This window comes from Cricetulus griseus, chromosome 4 (genome assembly GCF_003668045.3).
Source record: "Cricetulus griseus strain 17A/GY chromosome 4, alternate assembly CriGri-PICRH-1.0, whole genome shotgun sequence".
NCBI lineage: Eukaryota > Metazoa > Chordata > Mammalia > Rodentia > Cricetidae > Cricetulus > Cricetulus griseus.
In genome coordinates this window covers 154,729,251-154,748,652 of record NC_048597.1, presented here as the reverse complement: position 1 = coordinate 154,748,652, position 19,402 = coordinate 154,729,251, and the positions used below count along the sequence as shown (strand labels likewise).

Sequence of the window (19,402 nt, the reverse complement as noted above, 5' to 3'; positions counted from 1 at the left end):
GTTTAAGAAAACCATTTCACAACAGTAAAAGGATCAATTTAAAAAGAATATAGCCCAGTCCAGTAAAGTATTACTCACCTGTAATTTTAGTTAATAGGATGCTGAGTTCAGACTGGGTGATTTAGACAGAGCATCTCAAAATTTAAAAATTAAATTAAAAGAGCAGAGGCATATTTCAGTGGCAGAATGCCTACTTGGCTTGTAAAGCTTTGTGAAATTCTCAGGACCTTATAAAAACAAAGGCAAAAAAAAATGCTTCCTCTATTTCTAAGCATTTATACATCAATAAAAGAGCTTAAAAATTCATGAAAAATAACAAATTTAATGACAAACATACAGGTCCACAGTCATTGTTATGATAATTATTTCAGTATTCTGTCAATAATTGGTCAAAGTCCTGGAAAAGCTGTTGCTGCTATTGATGCATAACATATTGCCATTATTATATATATATATATATATATATATATATATATATATATATGCTAATTGAAACTCAAATATGTGATGAATCCAAGGTGTTTCAGTGAGTGCTCACCTGTGCATGCAAATTTGATTTCATCTTTAGTAAGTAGTAAAGTTATATGCTTGCCAAAAAAAAAAAAAAATAAGTGACACACTGGAAGACAAATGTCACACAATTTCAATTTTATGTGTAACCTAGAAATGATGAACTTATGGGAACAGAGAGCAGAATTGTGGCTATTAGGCTTCAATGTGGGTCTTTTAACAATGGGGAAACGATTGGTTTAAGGATATAAAACTGCAGTTGGACAAGAGGCATGGACTCTGTGAAGTCTTGAGGTCTACTGAGAGCATGATAAATATGGTTGATAACAATATGCTATATTTTAAAAGTTGTGAGATAGTATACTTTAAGTGTTCTCAAAACAAAAATGATGAATATGTGTGATATAACATGTTAATTGGTTTAATTTAGCCATGCCATTATGAACATACTGTATTGTGTATCATAATTGTGCATGACTTTATTTATGAGCTAAATAAATGAATGAAAAAAATTGGTCAAAGTAAACTCAGTAAGGGTGTAGAATACTTAACACTATTGGCCAATTTATCTACTTGCATTTTTTGGTTAATAACTACAGTCAACAGCTCAAAACATCTTTTCTGTCTTGTACATGCATGTGGAGCACTAATGAAGATAGAATGTATTTCAGTCTGTAAGTTTAGTAAAGTGAATGGAGGCAAGTCATAGAGTATGCTATCTGATCACTATGAAGTAAGGTAGAAATTAATAGAAGAAAGATCTCAAATCTCCAAACAACACAATTCTAAATAACTCATGGGTCAAAGAAGAGGGAAATGAGAAGGTATTTTGAATTGAAGGAAAAAGTAAACACAACACATCAGAATTTGGAGGATGATGCTGAAGCATAACTTAAATTTTTATGGACATTAAAGATATATTAGAAAAGAAGAGATTTCTGAAAGCATTAGCATCAACTTCCATCTTAAGAAATTAGAAAAAAAAAACTAGACAAAGAAGAGCAAACCAAATTCAAAGTAAGCAGAAAAAGTAATAAAGATTGGAGCAGGGGTCAGTGAAGGAGAAAACAGTTTAACAACAGAGTAGTAGTAATTCAGAAGCTGGCTCTGAGATTACTAAAGGTTACCTTTAGTTCCTTAGCTAGACTAGTTCCTGGGTGATCAGGAAGAGTAGAGACAAGACAAGCATTACCAGTACCAGGGGTGAAAAGGTACATCACTACACAGGTTGTACAGCTATTTAAAGGACAGTAAGAACATTAGGAATAGCTTCATGCCAGAAAACTCAGTTGAAATGAAATGTAGTTTGAGCTTTTATAAATTGTAACTGTGTATATAATATGAAAGCATGTAACAATTATCCTACATAAAAAGGTGGGAAATATCTATATTTTTATTTCTTGGCTTACAAGGTTTAAGTAGGAAAGTGTTCTTGTATTTTCAAGTGTGCTAAGGAGACTGAAGTACTCTGTACTGCCAGAAACAAAGAAATACTCAAAATGTAGAAGGGAGGGGCATGTCAGAGTGAAGTGCCAACCCAAAAGAGCTCTCAGTGGCTTAAGCTAGAGCAACGTGAACATGGAAATAAATATTGCAGTGTTGGATTTGATCTCAAAGTATAAAATAAACATACAGAGTCCACACTGGTAGATGGGAAAACACAGAAACACAACTTTTCCAGAAAATTCCAGAACATATAGATTCCTCTTTGTCTAGAAAATTGAGCTTCATGCCTTCAACTCCTAATAGGGGTTGGATTAAACAAAACAAGGCTTTAAATTTTTCAAGCATTTATTGCTATTGTGGGGTGTGTGTGTGTGTGTGTGTGTGTGTGTGTGTGTGTGTGTGTGTGTGTGTGTGTGTGTGTGTGTCACAGTTCCTATATGGAGGTCAGAGAACAAATTTGTAAAATTGGTTCTCTTCTTCTACCTTAATGTGGGTTCTGGGAATCAAACTCAGGCTGTCAGGCTTGTGCTGCAAAGCTCCATCTTGCCAACCCAAGTTTGATTTTTTTTCATTTCTTTAAATTTTTTATTTCATTTTACATTCCAGCCACAGTTCTCGCTCCCACCCCTTCTCTTGCCCCCCCTCGCCTCTTTTCATCCCCCTACCTCCTCTCCTAGTCCACCTTCAATCCACTCCTCCTCACTGGTAAGGGCTCCCATGAGGAGTCAACATAGTCTGGAGCAATAGATTAGGGCAGGGCCAGGCCCCTCTCCCATGCTTTAAGGCTGAGCATGGCATCCCACCAGGGGGAGTGTGCTCCAACAAGCTAGCTCATGTACCAGGGTTATATCACGGTGCTACTGCCACTAAGCATGGAATCCCACCCTAAGGAATGGGCTCTAACAAGCTAGCTCATGCACCAGGTTTGTATTGTGGTCCTACTGCCAGGGGCCTGTCCTCACCTAGTCCAAGCTTCACAATTGTCTCTCACATATGGAGGGCCTAGTGGGGGACATAACAACTGACACTGAGAAAATCCAGAAAATCATCAGATCATACTTCAAAAACCTATACTCCACAAAATTGGAAAATGTAAAAGAAATGGACAGTTTTCTGGATAGGTTCTACATACCAAATCAAGACAAGATAAACAATTTAAATAGACCTATAACCTCTAAGGAAATAGAAACAGTCATTAAAAGTCTCCCAACCAAAAAAAAAAAAAAAAAAAAAAAAAAAAAAAAAGGCCTAGACCAGATGGCTTCAGCACAGAATTCTATCAGAATTTCAAAGAGCTAACTCCAATACTCCTCAAATTGTAGAAGGAACATTGCCAAACTTCTTTTATGAGGCCACAGTAACCCTGATACCCAAACCACACAAAGATACAACAAAGAAAGAGAACTATAGACTAATCTCCCAGGTTTGATTTTTTTTTTTTTTTTTTTTTTTTTTTTTTTTTTTTTTTTTTTTTTTTTGGTTTTTCGAGACAGGTTTTCTCTGTGTAGCTTTGGAGCCTCTCCTGGCACTCGCTCTGGAGACCAGGCTGGCCTCTTAACTCACACAGATCCACCTGCCTCTGCTGCCCGAGTGCTTTTCAGGCAGAAGCCTGGAAGATATCACCTTAACAAAGACCAAAGCTAGTATAACTAGTCATAAACTAACAAGTTGGTAACTTGTACCTCCTGATGAAGTACCTCTGTTAGATGATGAAATAGACATTTCATCTCCATGTTCTTCCAAAAATAACCAATACATACATGAAAACTGATCTTCAGTGGCAGTCCAAAGGCAATTCAATAGAGGTAGTCTTTTTTGCAGTGTGCTGCAACAGTGGGCTGTCTACATGAACGAAGATAAACATTTGTCTCCTGCAAAATTTATAAACAATGTACATCTAAAAGAGAAATTTACCAAACCACCAAGGAAATATAAAGAAAGTGTTTGTAACTTAGGGTTAAGCAAAGATTTCTTGGTAGTTACAAAATGTGTGCAAAGACCCAGCTTCTAAATTGAGGCATGCTCAGAGAGACTGGGCCTTAGGAGTTTGGTGTGTCTCTGAGGCACACACATTTAACCCACAACAAATGTAATGATTTCTTAAGCTTTCCATAATTTCACCCTTATTTTAGTCAAACTGAGACTCTCTTTTCACATAATTCTTTTCACACACTTAATAAACAATTTTATCATTTACTCTTTCTTGATATAGTCATAAGGTTAATAAAACACACTTTCATCTGAAAATGACATATATTTGTTATCACTCGTTGTCATTTATTAGTTTGTGTGTCATCTAACCTGTGACTTCTGTTGTGTGGTTCCTTGGTTTGTTTTGCTTAAAACAAGCAGGGATTGTCCCACTCACATAGTCACTTGGGCAGCAAAGTAATCCTATCTGGTCATTTGCCTTACAAGATCTATTGTTAGAAAAGTCCTGCTGCCATCCCTTTCCATAAAGGGTAGACAGGAATGCATGCGATTAATGCAGCCAGTGGAGCCATTGTCCTTCCTTTTCTGTTTTTTTCAGGACTCATACTGACTGCCTTTATCTGTAGTCTAAACTCCTATTATTCCTTCCTGTTAATGAGTTCATTCTAAGACTTCAAGGGGCAGTTTAGGCTTGGAGTTAAGTGTGTATTTGTTACAGTGTTGTCACTGGACTGAAAAACTGTACCTAGCCTAAATATTTATAAAGGAAACTGACTAAATTAAGTAGCCATATTGCAGAATAGAACTTTGAAGCTATAAAGAATTACGCTGTGGGGTTCAGTCCCCAGTAATGAAAAAAAGAATTTAGAGCTCTCCCTTTCAGATTTTCATTTATTTGGAAGCACTATGTGAAATAAAAGCCAAGCCATTCTGATGTATGGGGGTTTAGAGTCCTGTTCCCTACTCTTCATCCGTGGTAGATCTTGTATGGGTCTTATGTAGCATAGGCTAAAACCACTGTTCTAATGAAATGTTTAATGTGTAAAATATGTTCATGTCTTATTTGTCTGTTTAGACAGTGAGTCTGCCCACAGTGGGTCCCAGGCTGGTCTTAAATTCCTGGGTTCAGATGATCCAAGTCAGCTTCCCAATTAGCTGGGATTACAGTGGCATGTGCTACCATGCCCAGCTTGATGTTTTACCAAGTGAAAGTTACAGATGATATGTTTAGTATGCTTTAATTTTCATAAAAGGCCTTTGTACTATATGTAGAAATCTTTGTAGAGAGCAAAAGAAACCATTCCATTTCTATTACAGAGTAGAGAGGCTTTGCTTCATAGGAGACTTTACATTTTTGAAAGGATACAGTCTCATTTCTTACCTACTTGGCAGTAAGGTTCTCTTGATTGCTATTTAATATTAATATGTACTATAATAATTTATTTAGTAGTATTAGCATTGTAGTTTTATGTATAAAGTGTATAAGAATAAGTTCCATTTTTAACAGCTAAGAGAGAAAATAGAATCAATGATATATGAATTTCAAATGAATTTTGTTTTTTGTTGCTTTGAGATAGAATCTCACAGTGTAGCCTAAGTTGGCTGAGAACTCAGTGTGTAGTAGTCCAGGCTGGCTTTAGAAGTGAAGCAAATCCTTCTGCCTCAGCCTCGCCAGTGTTGAGATAAGAGGTTTGAGATTTGCCTACTGAACTGTTTTGTCCGACAGCAGTTTGCAGTTTTTGGATGATACAAGAGGAGTATTGGAATCATTAAAACACTTTTCTCTTCGTGCTTCCAATTCAGTGCTGTTTACTGATGACAGTATATTCTAGTATACTTTGTGTTTTTAAGTTCCCTTCCTCCAGTTGTAATTCCTCTGTTGAGGGTAAAACAAAACCAAACACATCTAGGAAAATAGCTTGTGGGAGTAGAAGGACTGGAACCCAGATTGCCAGAATAAAATAAAAAGCCAGGTAATAGTAGTCACCTATAATACCTACTCTCCAAAGCCAGAGACAGGATTCCCAGCCCAGCTCATCAGCTAGACCTGCCAGAACAGGGGACCTCTGGGTTTAGTGAGAGACTCTGTCTCAGGAAATAAAGTAGAGAGAGATACCCAAAGCCAGCTGGATGCCTATGCATGTACACACACACACACACATACACACACACACACACACACACACACACACACACACACACACACACACACACCTCTTTCTCTCCCTCTGTCCCTCTCTCTTTCATACACAAATACGGATAAAGTAATTAAACACTAACAACTTTGCAGGAGTAAGTATGAAATGGTATGTGTGATGCTAATTTTTTTACCTTATAAAATTAAAGGACTCCCCTCCTGTATGATAGTTTGAAACTTTGAGGCATTTAGATTTCACAGAAAACATGGTTTTGTGACACAGTAGTTAATTCTGACTGAAAGCTTGTTAACAATTTACACTAGATTCAAAGACAAATCTCTTTAGTACCAAACCAACCACTTTTTTTTTGTTTCCATATAGATGTATTTTTAACTTTCTTTTTACTTATTCTTTGTGTCTTTTACTTCATGGATCTCTACCCCATTCATTTCCCTGTTCCTTCATATCCACCCTCTGCCCTTGTAAAACCCCCCTAAATAAAATAAAATTTAAGAGAGAGAGAAAAAAAAGAGAGAAACGAGAAATAAATTTCATCTTGGAAGCTTCAGTGTGAACCAGTGAGTCACACAGTGTACCCTTTTATCCATATATCTTTACTTGCAAGTGTTCATTGCAGAGTCGTTGGTCTGGTTCGAGGCCTCTGGTTGCTGCTACACTATTGATGCTGGCCCCTTACTGGAACTCCTTTTGGTTATCCTGCTGTTGCCCTGTGTTGTGGAAATCCCATAGTTTTGGGTCTGCAGGACCATTCCCTTCACATGCTCCAGCAGATCACAGATGGGGTGGATGTTGGGGTGGGCTGACCCATAACCCTGTTTCTGGGCCTGGGTACTTGGAGGGTTGGTCAGCCGGCTAGCTCTCCCTTGTCCTCACCACTAGGGTGAGCTTTCCTGCATTACCCTGGCTAGTTCACCCCTTGCATCGATAAACAGGGGCAGGCCACCTGCTTTCATGACCTTTGGATCCATTCTCCCACACCTATACCTTCAGGGCAGGTTCTACTATATTGCCCAGGTGTGTAGGGGCCACTCCAAGTGCTGCAGCTGATGAGGGGCAGGGACAGCTCTCCAGCTCTTATGACCTCAGGGCCAGCTCTCCCACCTGCCTCAGACATTGATGGGCAGTGGCAGTGTGTGTGTGTGTGGGGGGGGGGGGTATCTCCCCGCTCTCCCGCCCATGCTGCCTCATGACAGATGAGTGAAGGGGATAGCTCTCCCATGCTCACAACTTTGGGTCTGACTCACCCACACCTCTGCCAATGGGGTTGGCTCTGTTGTGCTGCCCACTGGAGGTGTAGGGCCTGCTGTGCCCTCTGTGTTGCAGCTGGTGAGAAACAGTAACAGGTCTCCTGCTCTTGTGACTTCAGGGCCAGCTCTCCCACCTGCCTCAGGTGGTGATGTGGGAGGGGGTGGTTATATATGTTTTTAATAAATAATTTTAATGAAAACTATTTTCCTTAGAAGAAGATAATAAAATGCTTTCTATGGACTTGGAAAGTGTATTTGTAAAAGATGTAATTGAGCTGAAGAGATGGCTCAATATTAAGAGTACTCTGAGTTCAGATCCTAGTAAGCAAGATCCAACCAATAGTTAGCATGCCTATTATCCCTAGCATTGTATTTGGTGGGGGGGGGGCAGAAACAGGAATGTTATTGGGGGCTTGGTGGCTGCCAGTCTAGCTCCAGGTTCCATGTAAGACCCTGTCTCAAAGGAATAAGGCTGAGAGTCATAGAGCAGAACACCTGATATCCTCCACTGAGCTCTGTGCACAGGCATCCATCCACATACAATTGTGTTCACGAACCCCCCATTTAATTGTAATGATAATATATTTTATATTCATATAGCCTCTTAAATTTCATATATTTATAAAAAATATATTTAATCAGCTAAGGTATAACTAAATTGAAGGGTATGTAAGCAAAAGTCTTGTCCATAAATATGTTGTAATTTTAAAAATGCAAGTAAAAAAACATGGTATCTGGGTTTTACCTACAAAGTATATGAGGTTTTTATTTCTCCGTAAGGCATAGGTAGATGCATATTGGTATAATTCCAGGAATTTGCTAACATCTTTAGAGCACATAGGAACTAAGCTTATAATTTCCCAGTTCTCTGTGTTCCTTCCTGGGAATTTTGGTCATCTGTCTTTTGAGTTTATCTAGTGATGGTGCAGTTAAACGATTGGGTATTGGGTGGTAAGTGCAAGCTGAACGCAGCTCCAGATGAGTGGAGATCTCTCAGTGCTCTGTGATTTGAGAGTGGGTGCAAATGAACTGCTTTTCCATCTCCTAAGATTTTAGAAATCAAGGTTCCTTCCCCTGTGACTCTGTTGTTACTTGGTGAGAACAGTTAAAATAAACCCGTCGTCTTAGGGTTTCTATTGCTGTGAGGAAACATCATGACCATAAACAACTTGAAAAGGAATGGGTTTTTTTTTTAGCTTACAGTTCTCCATCACAGTCCATCCCTGAGAATAGTCAGGGCAGGAACAGGGCATGGAGGCAGAAGCTGATGCAGAGGCCATGCTGGAGTGCTGCTTGCTGGCTTGCTCTCCTGGTTTACTCAGCCTGTTTCTAAGAGGGCCACCTGCCATGTTTGCTTTAAAATAGAGTTTGGTAATTAGAGAAACTGGTTGTGATTTTAAAATTTGTGAGTTTTTCTCTGTACTTTATGAATATAGTACATAAAGTTGGTGTACATAGTACACCAAGTGGATGGTGATGTAGGTGTTGCCCTGTGGTCCCTTTCTTCTGCTTCTCCGTCCCTTTCTGTCCTCTTTGTTCTTTCTATTTTCTTGTAAGAGAAAATAGCCCAGGAAACTTGTCAATGGTCATACCGTCTGGGAAATTCTAGAATTCTTTGCTAGAATCCCCTGGATGCTGCAGTTCCTGGCCATAAGCATCATTGCTTGGGGTGGGAGTTTTTATAGTACTCTAGGCAGTGACTAACTATGGTTGATAGTAGAAAACAAAGGGTAAATTTTGCTTTGTTTTGTTCTTCTGCGTTTGTGTAGCTCAAAGAACCAGTGTTCCCTTTGGTTGGTGGTCTGCAGGTGTTATCCTTAGCAGGCACTCATCTGAAAGTCCTTCTCTGCCAATATATATTCTTTGATAAATAAAAGAACGTATTTCCAGTCCTTCCAGTCCCTCCGCCTTCTAAAATGATTATCAGGTGACACAGGAACACTTACCCATGGGTTGCCCTTTTGGGATTACCTGTTTTCTAGATAGAATCCCTTTCCATTCATCACTGTCTTTTATGTTAATATGTCATGTATGTTAACATATATGGGGACTTGTAGATGCTTTGACTCTTTTTGTGGATCAGTTTGATTTAAATAAGAGGTAAAGTGAATTTGTAATTAAACTTGTCTGTTAGGGTTTGTTTGGAAATGAAACTGCCTCTATGATAAATTGATTGCAGTTATTCACAGAACATCTAGTTCTCACCAAGAAGCCTCTCTGGCTAAGGGTGGTAGTGTAGACCCCTTATCTATCCCAGCACGATGATGGAGGTCAAAGCAGAAGAATCATGGGTTTAAGGACAGCCTGGGTTGTATAAGGAGACCTTGTCTTAACTACCTCACCCCCAAAGAATACAACCAAATGGAAAAAATCAATCCACTCCCTCTTCTTAAGACAGGGTCTTTCTCTGTAGCTTAGGCTGGCTGAGGACTTGTGTGGTCCACACTAACTTTGTACTTGTAACCATCCTGCTCTACCTTCCAAGCTGAAGGCTTGTGCTACAATGCCCAGCTATTATAATACTTCTTTAAAAAGACAACCGGGGCGGCGGGGGGGGGGGGGGTTATCCCTTTGGTTCTTTGAGCTTGGGAACCCTAGAAGAACAAAGCGAAGTGAACCATACCCCATGTTTTCCACTTGAGAAACATCTTTTTAGTAGCTGATAATATCCCAAAGGTGTTTTTTTCCCCAGAGTTTCTGTTATGAAAGTTTTAAAGAACAGGTTGAAAAACAGAGCAGGACATCTGACCCCATTGTTGTCTTGCTTTGGGAAAGCCAGCATAAGATTGTAATGCCTTCTGGTTTAGCACAGTCAGTGCTGTAATAACAGAATCTTTACAAGTTAAATTAATGATGAATATCTGTTCTTGTTTTCCCTTTGTTTCAGGTTTCCCCTCAAAAAACCTATAAGGTAAGTTGTTCATTTACTTTTATACGGAAGTTGGAGTTAGACTTTAATTAGAAGCATTCCTTTGAAATTATGAGGATTTTTGTGGTTTTTGAGAGCCTGGATTTAAGTAGTACAAACTTTCATAATGCTTCACAGATTTCAAATACAACAGGTGTTGCATATTTTTCCTGGAACACAGCCTTGTTTTGATAATATTTTCTGTGTTTTTAATGTAAGCATTTTAAAAGTTTATTCAAATTGACACTTTAAGGTCACTCCCTATGAAGAAATTTAATTTTAAAACCCGTGACTGTTTTGAATTGTGAGTTGCGTGGGGAGGTGAAAATGGATTGCTAGTTTGGGTATGTGTTGTCACTTGAGTGCCTGTTACTTCCTGTAATGAACTTTGGCACTGATTTAGTTTTAATTACTTTAAGACAATAATGGGAAAAATGTTGAAAAGACTCAGGTTTGTCTGTGCCTGTGTCTATCACATACATTTTGAGACTTCCCAGCACTTGTGCTTTAACATCTTTTATTCTCTCACCTTCATTATCATGAGTATTTTTAAAAATATTGGTAAGATACCATTCCTAGTAATTCTAACCTTTCAGTTAGCTAGAAGTATGTGTACCATAGGTTATTTTTTCTTCTTTTTTAATTGCCTAACCATCATCTGATGCTTGCAATTGTTTAAGTTATAGTAAAAACAATAGTTCTGGTGTCATCTTGGGCCCAAGGGCAGTTGGCTAAGGCTTCAGGCCTGTGGCGGAAGGGTTGAAGTGAGCCTTGCCTGATGTAGGTTTGTTTTTATAAATTGTTTTTACTTTTGTAAATATTCTATATTCTGACTGTAGGATGAACTGTAAAAATTAGTAAACTATAGGCTGTTATTTTTGAGAATAAAATTAACTTTAATAATAAATACTACTTTTATTGCTTGAGGACCTTTTATAACAAAGAAAATAGATTGTGTGGTATATTTTGCATAAGTTGAATTTTAAAGCTCTTTGAAAAAGTTTTTTTGTTTGGAGCCTGGGAAGATAGCTCAGTGATTAAATGGACTTGCTGCTCTTGTAGAGGACCAGAGTTTGGTCTCTATCACCCACATTGGGCAGTTCACAATCTCCTGTAGTACCAATTGCAAGGGACCTTATACTTTCTTCTGACTTACTGGGTACCTACACACACACACACCATAAAAAGATGCATTTGTGTAATTTTTATGTGAAGTTTTATTGTTATGCTTTATTTTACAGTAAATATTTGATTGTTTTAACTTAGGCACGGAAGTATTTTGAACCGAGAGTCACCAACAGATAAGAAACAGAAAGTTGAACGCAGTACATCACATGATTTTGACCCCACAGGTAAAAATACTCTTGTTTTCCCAAAGAATGTTTTGAGAATAGTGAAGCTCAGAATCATACAACCTAAGGGAACTGAAGCACTCAGGTGTGGTTATTCCTACCCCTTGGTCCTGCCCTGCAGTTGTGTCATAGTGCTTCGATCAGCAGGAATGCATGATGCGGAACTCAGCATTGTAGACACCATAGCGGAAGGGGAAGAAGCATCATTGTAGGAATCATGATAGTCGTAGAAATAGTGGTGCACACTGAGGTCTTCAAATCAAGATGAGTCATGTGTGAGTACTAGTGTGCCATAAAATGAAGGCTATTAACCACTGGGAACTTGTCCATTCACTTAAAACTCAGCTGTGATTGTTGTGAATTAATTAATTAGCTGCTGTGCAACTTGAAAAATTTATAATTCAGCAAATGAATAGAAATCTCCTTATTTCATCTTCCCTACCTACCACTCTTTCTTTCTCTTTCTTTCTTTTCTTTCTTTCTTTCTTTCTTTCTTTCTTTCTTTCTTTCTTTCTTTCTTTCTTTTCTTTCTTTCTCTTTCTTTCTTTCTTTCTTCCTTTCTTTCTTTCTTTTTTGTATGTTTTGTTTTTGTTTTTTGAGACTGGGTTTCTTTGTGTATCTCTGATTGACCTGGAACTCTCTCTGTAGACTAGGCTGGCCTCGAACTCAGAAATCCACCTCACCTGCCTTAAGTGCTGGAATTAAAGGTGTATGCCACCGCTGCTTGGCTTGTGATTTTCTTTTCTTTCTTCCTTTTTTTTTTTTTTTTTTTGAGACAGGGTTTCTCTGTGTATCTTTGGAGCCTGGCCTGGAACTCGCTGTATAGCCCAGTCGGGCCTCAAACGCATAGAGATCAACCCTCCTCTGCCTCCCAAGTGCTGGGATTCAAGGCATGCACCACCATGGCCCAACCCATAATTTATATTCTTAATGCTATACACGAGATTGAATTCTGTTGCCCTTTCCTTTCTCCATATAATCTCAGTGTTTGCATTTTCTATTTGAAATTTACATGTTCTTTGAATGTGTATTATTTTATTTAGTTGTGTGTCCCTGTGGCAAAAGATAAACATTGCACCAGTCTGAGATGCATAAATATGTTTCTTAAAAGAATTTTTACTATCTCCAGGCATGGTGTTACATGCCTTTAATCTCAGTACTTGGGAGGCAGAGGCAGGTGGATCTCTGTAATTTGAGGCCAGCCTGGCCTATAAAGCAGGTTCTATACAGAGAAACCCCTGTGTCAAAAATACAAAAAAATTTTTTTAACTTAGAAATATAATTTTAGATACTTAATAGTGTTAGTGTTTTGTTTGAATAATTGAAATGTATCATATATCTTAGGATAGCTTTCTTATTTTGAAAAAAATTTGTAAGCATTTATCTTAGAAGGGAAAGCTAAGAAGTAAGTAATGAATAATTTGCTTTTCATCTTGGGTAGCAGTAAAGAAATTAACAGTTAGTTTAGGTGGCTTTGGTAGTGGGAGTAGTAACATGTCAGAGATCTCTATGAAAGCTCTGCACTTCTGATGCCTGGGTTCCAGTCATGAGCTCAGAGACTTTTAGTTAGTTCTATAGCTAGTTATTGCCTTTAATAATGGTCACAAGTTTCTTCCCCATGTTCAGGAAAATGCCAGGATCTTTTTAGTCTTGTTAGACATATTCTGTACGCTTGTCTGTGAGGTGCCCATTTCCAAAGGCAGATCTCTCAGAGACATATCATACTTCATGGTGAGCCAAATGTAGCTTGAAATGCTTTTTTCATCTCTATAGTTACCAGATGATACATGGTGTAGACTATTCACGTGTTGCTGTGTTTGTATTTTTTATTCACTGTCTTTTCTTCCATAATCTGTAAATATGTCATTACCTGTGCTGTTCATGACTGACTATTCTAAGTGCTATCACCTGTGATGTTCATACTTCATGTTTGCACGATTTAACTTGATCATGACTCGTTCTTTTATCGCCCATGAAGTTTCCCCCTTCCATTGGTCTCCATATTTTCTATATCTCTCCTTTTCTCCCGCTCTTGTGCAGATAGCTCCTCCAAGAAGACAAAGGCTAGTTCAGAGGAGAGTAGATCCGAGATCTATGGTAAGCTGATGTAGCTAATGCGGTCTTGCAACTTTGCAGCTTGCTTCATGCTGTCTCATTTTGTTTTTGGTAACTGCAGCCTTTCTTGTCTGCTCTGCATGGCATGATCTTCTGCAGGGAAAGGGAACCTGGGGTTTGATGTGGCTGTGATATGGAAGCTTAAGATGACTAGAAACTAACGTTGATAGGTTGAGAATAGGCCATGTTACCCATTTCCTCCTTGTTTATCTTAGGAAAATGGGGTCAGGCGCCTCTGAATAGCATGGATGGGTTTTGAATTATTGCCAACCTCTTCTGGTCTCATTCACAGGTTTTGAATTATGTAGAATTGAAGCAGCTCAGTCATTTCTTATAAGAAGAGTTCTGACATCATTTAAATATGTTAGCAGTTCTTTGAAGTTTTTGTTTTATCTTTCATTTATAATTTTTAAAAAATCATTTAAAATTTTAAATCAATTGAAGAGTCATTCTTAATAAATGTATCCCTAATTGCAAAAATTTTTAAGTGTTTTAATTTCAGGCTTAAAACATTTGTGCCTTCTGGAAGTTTCCCTGAAACTTACTCTGAATAGGAAAACTTCAAAGTACCTTTATAAAGAGTAACTCTAATATGAATGATGATCAGATACACAATGAAAATACGAGTGTTTCCAGACACTGTCCTGCTGTCCTAAATACAACAAAGTGTTATGGATGGCATTCACATAGATTTTTCCTCTTTGTTTTTTGAAGCTTTTTGGAGCATGGTTTCACTGTGCAGCTGCAAGCTTTCCTGGAACACACTTTGTGGTTCAGTTGACCTCAAACTTGCAGTGTCCTCCTGCCTCTACTTCCCGAGTGCTGGGATGATATGCCTGCACCAGCACACATTACTATATAGTTAGGTTATTAAGGAAAGCGAGTAGGTAAGGCATGGCCTGGAACCAGACTCCAAAAATCTTCATTGGAAGAATAAGCAAAGTCTTCTTTAACAGAGCCAAGGTCTGTCAAGTGGAAGTTTACCCAGGTGTATTTGTTTCTTACTTGGCCCTCTATGAGGTGAGAAATGTATGGAATTAATCGTCCATGCTTCCTTGAGAACATTTGGCAGTTGATGCCTGCTGGCATCTGATAGGCCTTAGTGCTGTGAAGCCTTAGTGTTTGGTTCTCAAGCAGTTAGTGCTTTATGTCAGGTACATGCTCATACGTTTTTTTCTATTGTGTAGTTCAAAAGGAAATGTTTGCCAGGCATGTTGAGTTTATGCTTTTCTTTCCTCCAAAGTAGTTTTCAATATTCTGTGTTTCTAGTGTAAGTAAGGCCCTTCCAGTATTTTTTCTTTGCTGAGGAATGTGAACATTATCTTTGTTCCTCCATTCTTCCAGCAGTCTTTCCAGGGTTACGGTTCACTTTTTTCACCATTTTTCTAGGTCTCTGCTGTGTGTGTAGGAGCTTGTTTATGTTGGGTAAGGATTAATGATTTAGGAGTCTGACAGAAAATATTGTACTAATAATTTTCTTAGAGTGATAGGAGTTTTATACTGGTCCAGACATGCCATTTGGCTCTATGGAACAGAAGCATTTTAAGTGGCGCTCAGGAGGTAGGGTGTGGCTTCTTAGTGAATTTGTCTCTCCAGAACCCTTGAAATTCCTTTTTTTTTTTTTTTTTTTTTGATTGTTATTGGAGGAATTGAACTATGTCTCCTCAATAAACACTCATTAGAGGGATGAGTTAACTAAGACAGCTAGCATGCGGACATTGTGAATGTGATGTGTGGAGAGGCTGCTTTACTGCAGTTAGCTTAGATGAAGAGAACACTCTAGGTAGTCAAGGAAAGCTTGGAAATAAAATGTGACTGAGTAGAGTCCTAGCAACCAGGGACGTTCTGCTCAGTGACGGTCTTGTTATAAGTGCACTTGAAGCTGTGGGGAGTGTCCATTCTTTTCCCGGGATCAAATTCTTTAGTTGGCTGCTCTGTACAGATGTCACTCATCATTTCAAACTCACTTTGCCATTCTTAGAGCTGCTTTGGGGTTAGATTGACTTTGCCCATTTGAAGAGAAAAGCAAACATAAAACTTGAGTGTAGCCGGGTCAACATTCTATTTGTCTCCTATCCCTTTTGGAGTCTATTGCATATATATGGATATATTTTCTGAAGTGTAATTTTAATGTGGCCAATTTTCTATTATATATAGATTTTTTTTGGAGACAGGTGCTCATATAGCTCTATATGGCCTTCAATTCCTGATCTCTGCCTCTACCTCTTGAGTGCTGGGCTTACAGGTATATACCACCATGGCTAGGTTGTTAGATGGTCTTGCTATGTGACTCTGCCTGGCCTTGAACTCAGTATGTAGTCCAGATTGGCTTTAAACTAAACACAACTTCTTGAGTATTGGGATTATAGGCATATCTCTAATACTATAATGAAGAACTTTGTGGGTTACTGTGGGGTATGAGAGAATCTGTGTGAGAATAAGCCATGTCTCTTAAAAGCCATCTTAGCACACTAGGGCTGCTATATCAAAGTACCATAGTCTGTGTGGCTTAGAGAATAGAAATTTTATTTTCCTAGAGTTGTAGAAGCTGGAAGTTGATATATAATTGCTGTTATAGTCTTGTGAGGTTACAGATGGCTGCTTTCTCACTCGCCCTTCACATGGCCTACTGGAGAGAGACTCAGATTCTGGTGTCTCTTTCTCATTCTGTCATGAGACTCTCACCCTCATTGTCTCCTCTAATTCTACATATCTTTGAATGCCTGCCTGCAGATACTATCACATTAGGTAGGGAAGCAACATAGGTTTTGGGAGGAGACAAATATTTACACCATACTAGAAGCAAACTGTTAGCACACATATCCCTTACCTAATGTGCTTGCTACCAGATGTGTTTTGGATTTTGAAATACTTGCATATTTACCGTGGATTTGTAGAGGTGGAATCAGAGTCCTGACATTAGCTTTGCTCATATTTCATACATAATATATATGCTAAATATACATAGTCTGAAGGTAATTATTTTTAATAATTTTGAGTCTGATTGAGATTTACCATGTGTAGTTAATGTGGGGCTTTCCACTGTGACATTATGCGGGCATTAAAGATGTTTCCAATTTTGGAATATTTTAGAATTCAAATTTTTGAATTACGAATCATCAACCTGTACTTGGATATGGTTTGTGTATTTCAGAGAGTAATTTTTAAATATATTGCATTTCTCTCATTTAAGTTTCTCATATCTTTAAAAGGAGAGCTCTTGGTTTGACTCTTGCTCCCACCAACTTAATATTTTCTCTGTCCTTCAGCTTTGCAAAGAGCATTCTATGTGAACTTTCTATGTTTTCATAACTCATTCTTTTACTCTTTTCCCTTTTTACTTGAAATCTTACTTCTGAACTCATACTGTCTTAAAGGTGAATCAAAATATCCTGTTTGAGAACCTGTTAGCATTGTCTGTATTCACACCTTTTCTGAACTACCCGGCAGGGCAGATACCTTTTCTTGTTTCTGTAACATTTCTTAGATCTGATTCTTTTCTCTTTGTTGTTGGGTTGTCTGTTTATTTGATTGGCAGCTCATTTTAACCCTATAGGTTTTTGTATATGTGTGCATGTGTGTTTGTGCCTCTGTTCCTGTGTGTGTATACGCATATGTAATTTGTGCCTGTGCTTCTGTGTATGTGCACATGTGTGTTCATCATGTGTGTTTGTGTCTGTGCTCTTGTGTGTGTGTGTATGTGTTTGTGCCTGTGTTCCTGTGTGTGTATATGTATGTATACATGTGTTTGTGTGCGTTCTTCTGTGTGTGCACATGTGGATGTTGGGTGTCTTCTTTGATTTTTCACCTTAGTTTTTTGAGACATGGTCTCACTGAACCTGGAGCTCACCAACTCAGGTAGGCTGGTTGGCTAAGCAAGCCCTATGGATCCTCTTGACTATCTCCCAGCACTGGGTTACTGATATGCACCATAGTCCTTGTTCAGCTTTTATGTTGGTGTTAGGGATCAAATTCAAGTACCCATGCTTGCATGGCAAGTACTTTATCGCCTGAGTCCTATTCCCAGCCCAGTTTAGGTTTTTTTGAGATAAGGTCTTGCTATGTAGCCCAGGCTGGTCCAGAGTTTACAGTCATCTTGTCTCTGTGTCCAGTGCTGGGATAATAGACATGTGACAACAAGCCTTGCCCCCCCTCCCTCCTCTCCCTCCCTCCCTCCCTCCCTCCCTCCCTCCCTCCTTCCCTCCCTTCTTCCCTCTAAGAGAGTCTCATATAGTCTAGACTGCCTTCAAACTCTCTAGATAGCTAAAGATGACTTTGAATTCCTTAACTTCCCACTTCCTCCTCTCAAGTGATAAGATTAAAGATATGCACCGTCTACATAGCCTAGTCTTTGTCACAGTCTTTTATACCTTCTTTAGTGTTTACCTTGCCATTAAACTATTTTAATAGATTCATAACTTTGGGATTGTTTTGTTTTGTTTTGTTTTTGTCTCAAGACAGGGTTTCTCTGTGTATCCCTGGCTGTCCTGGAACTCACTCTATAGACCTAGCTTAGTGTCACACTCAGATATTCCTGCCTCTGCCTTTCAAGTGCTAGGATTCATAACTTTGTACACTTCAATTTCATGTTGATTTTATAGTCTGTTTTGACCTGTCAAATTAATATTACTAAAATAATGGGTTTGGTTATTCACTAGCTAGGAAAGCACAGATAAGTACTAATATATACTGTACATTATTTCCAGTTTATCATTCTGCCCTAATCTTCTGTTCATCTCAGAGTACCAGGCTGCTTCTAGTTGTTTATTCCCCAAGTATTTCCTGGTCTTCTTGCTTTGCTCGGTGCAACTCCTGTTGTCTTGAGTGCTTAGTTTTCTTTCTGCAGTTTTCAATGCTGTCTATTCTCTAAGACTCAGTTCGGGCACTGATACATCATTATCATGCAGTTAAATATGAGGAATAAGTTCAAGATAGTTTTTGTCCCTCATGCCTTAAAAGGATGTGTTATATTCTTGAGCTGTAAAAAGAGTGAATTAAGTATTTTTACCAGAATAGTAAGTACCACATGAAGGAAATTTTTGATTAGTTAGCTACATTTAGCCATTCTGCAATGTGTATGTACTTCAGAACATTATATCATAGATAGAAAATAACAGGCAATTTTGTCAACAAAAAATACTGCCTCCCTCACAATGCTTTTCTAGGATTGCCCAGCTACATTTGTTGTTTATGAACATTGGCATCTGGCTTTGTGTGGAGTTGCTTACATCTGTACTCATTGTTGCAAGTCTCATAATGCCTGACTTGCTGGAAATGAGTTTTTGAATGAATGATTGTTGAAATCAAGATGATGTATTTTAGTAGAGAGATTAGATGGAATAAAATCTCTATTTTCTTAATTGACTCTTTTCTTCCCTTCCAAAAAAACTTTAAAATGTAACTTAGAAAAGGGATTTGTTTCTGGTGGGCATCTAAAAGAATGAAGTCAGTGTGCTTGGAGCTTGAGGTTCCTCGTGTTGGCAGCTTTGTGCATTTAGAATGCAGAAGCTTCTTAATCAAAGGATTATCTGAGGTCTTACTCATAAAACACGCATGTCTGGCAGCAGTTTAAAACTGAGCTGTTTTTATTAGTTTGCACATGGTTTTTCTCCACACCCTTTCCTGCAGCTAATTCTTAAGAGGTGAGATGTAGAGAAGTTTGGTAATGCAATAAAATAAAAGGTGAAGAAAGACTGATGTATGCTTTTTAAAGCAAATGTAGTATAGAAGGCT

General features: G+C 38.4%; 1 protein-coding gene across 4 annotated transcripts in view; it reads left to right on the top strand.

The window, feature by feature from the left end:
• Arhgef12 (Rho guanine nucleotide exchange factor 12) overlaps positions 1–19,402 on the top strand; it is a 133,656-nt gene that overhangs the window by 47,190 nt on the left and 67,064 nt on the right. For 2 of the 4 annotated variants that reach the window (XM_027411889.2, XM_027411888.2), the window contains exons 2-4: positions 10,182–10,205; positions 11,469–11,554; positions 13,595–13,651. The exons of 1 other annotated variant lie outside the window; for it this stretch is intronic. In XM_027411889.2, the coding sequence (XP_027267690.1) occupies positions 10,182–10,205; positions 11,469–11,554; positions 13,595–13,651 (167 nt within the window). The remainder of the gene's footprint in view (positions 1–10,181; positions 10,206–11,468; positions 11,555–13,594; positions 13,652–19,402) is intronic. One more of the 4 variants, XM_027411890.2, reaches the window with a different exon arrangement.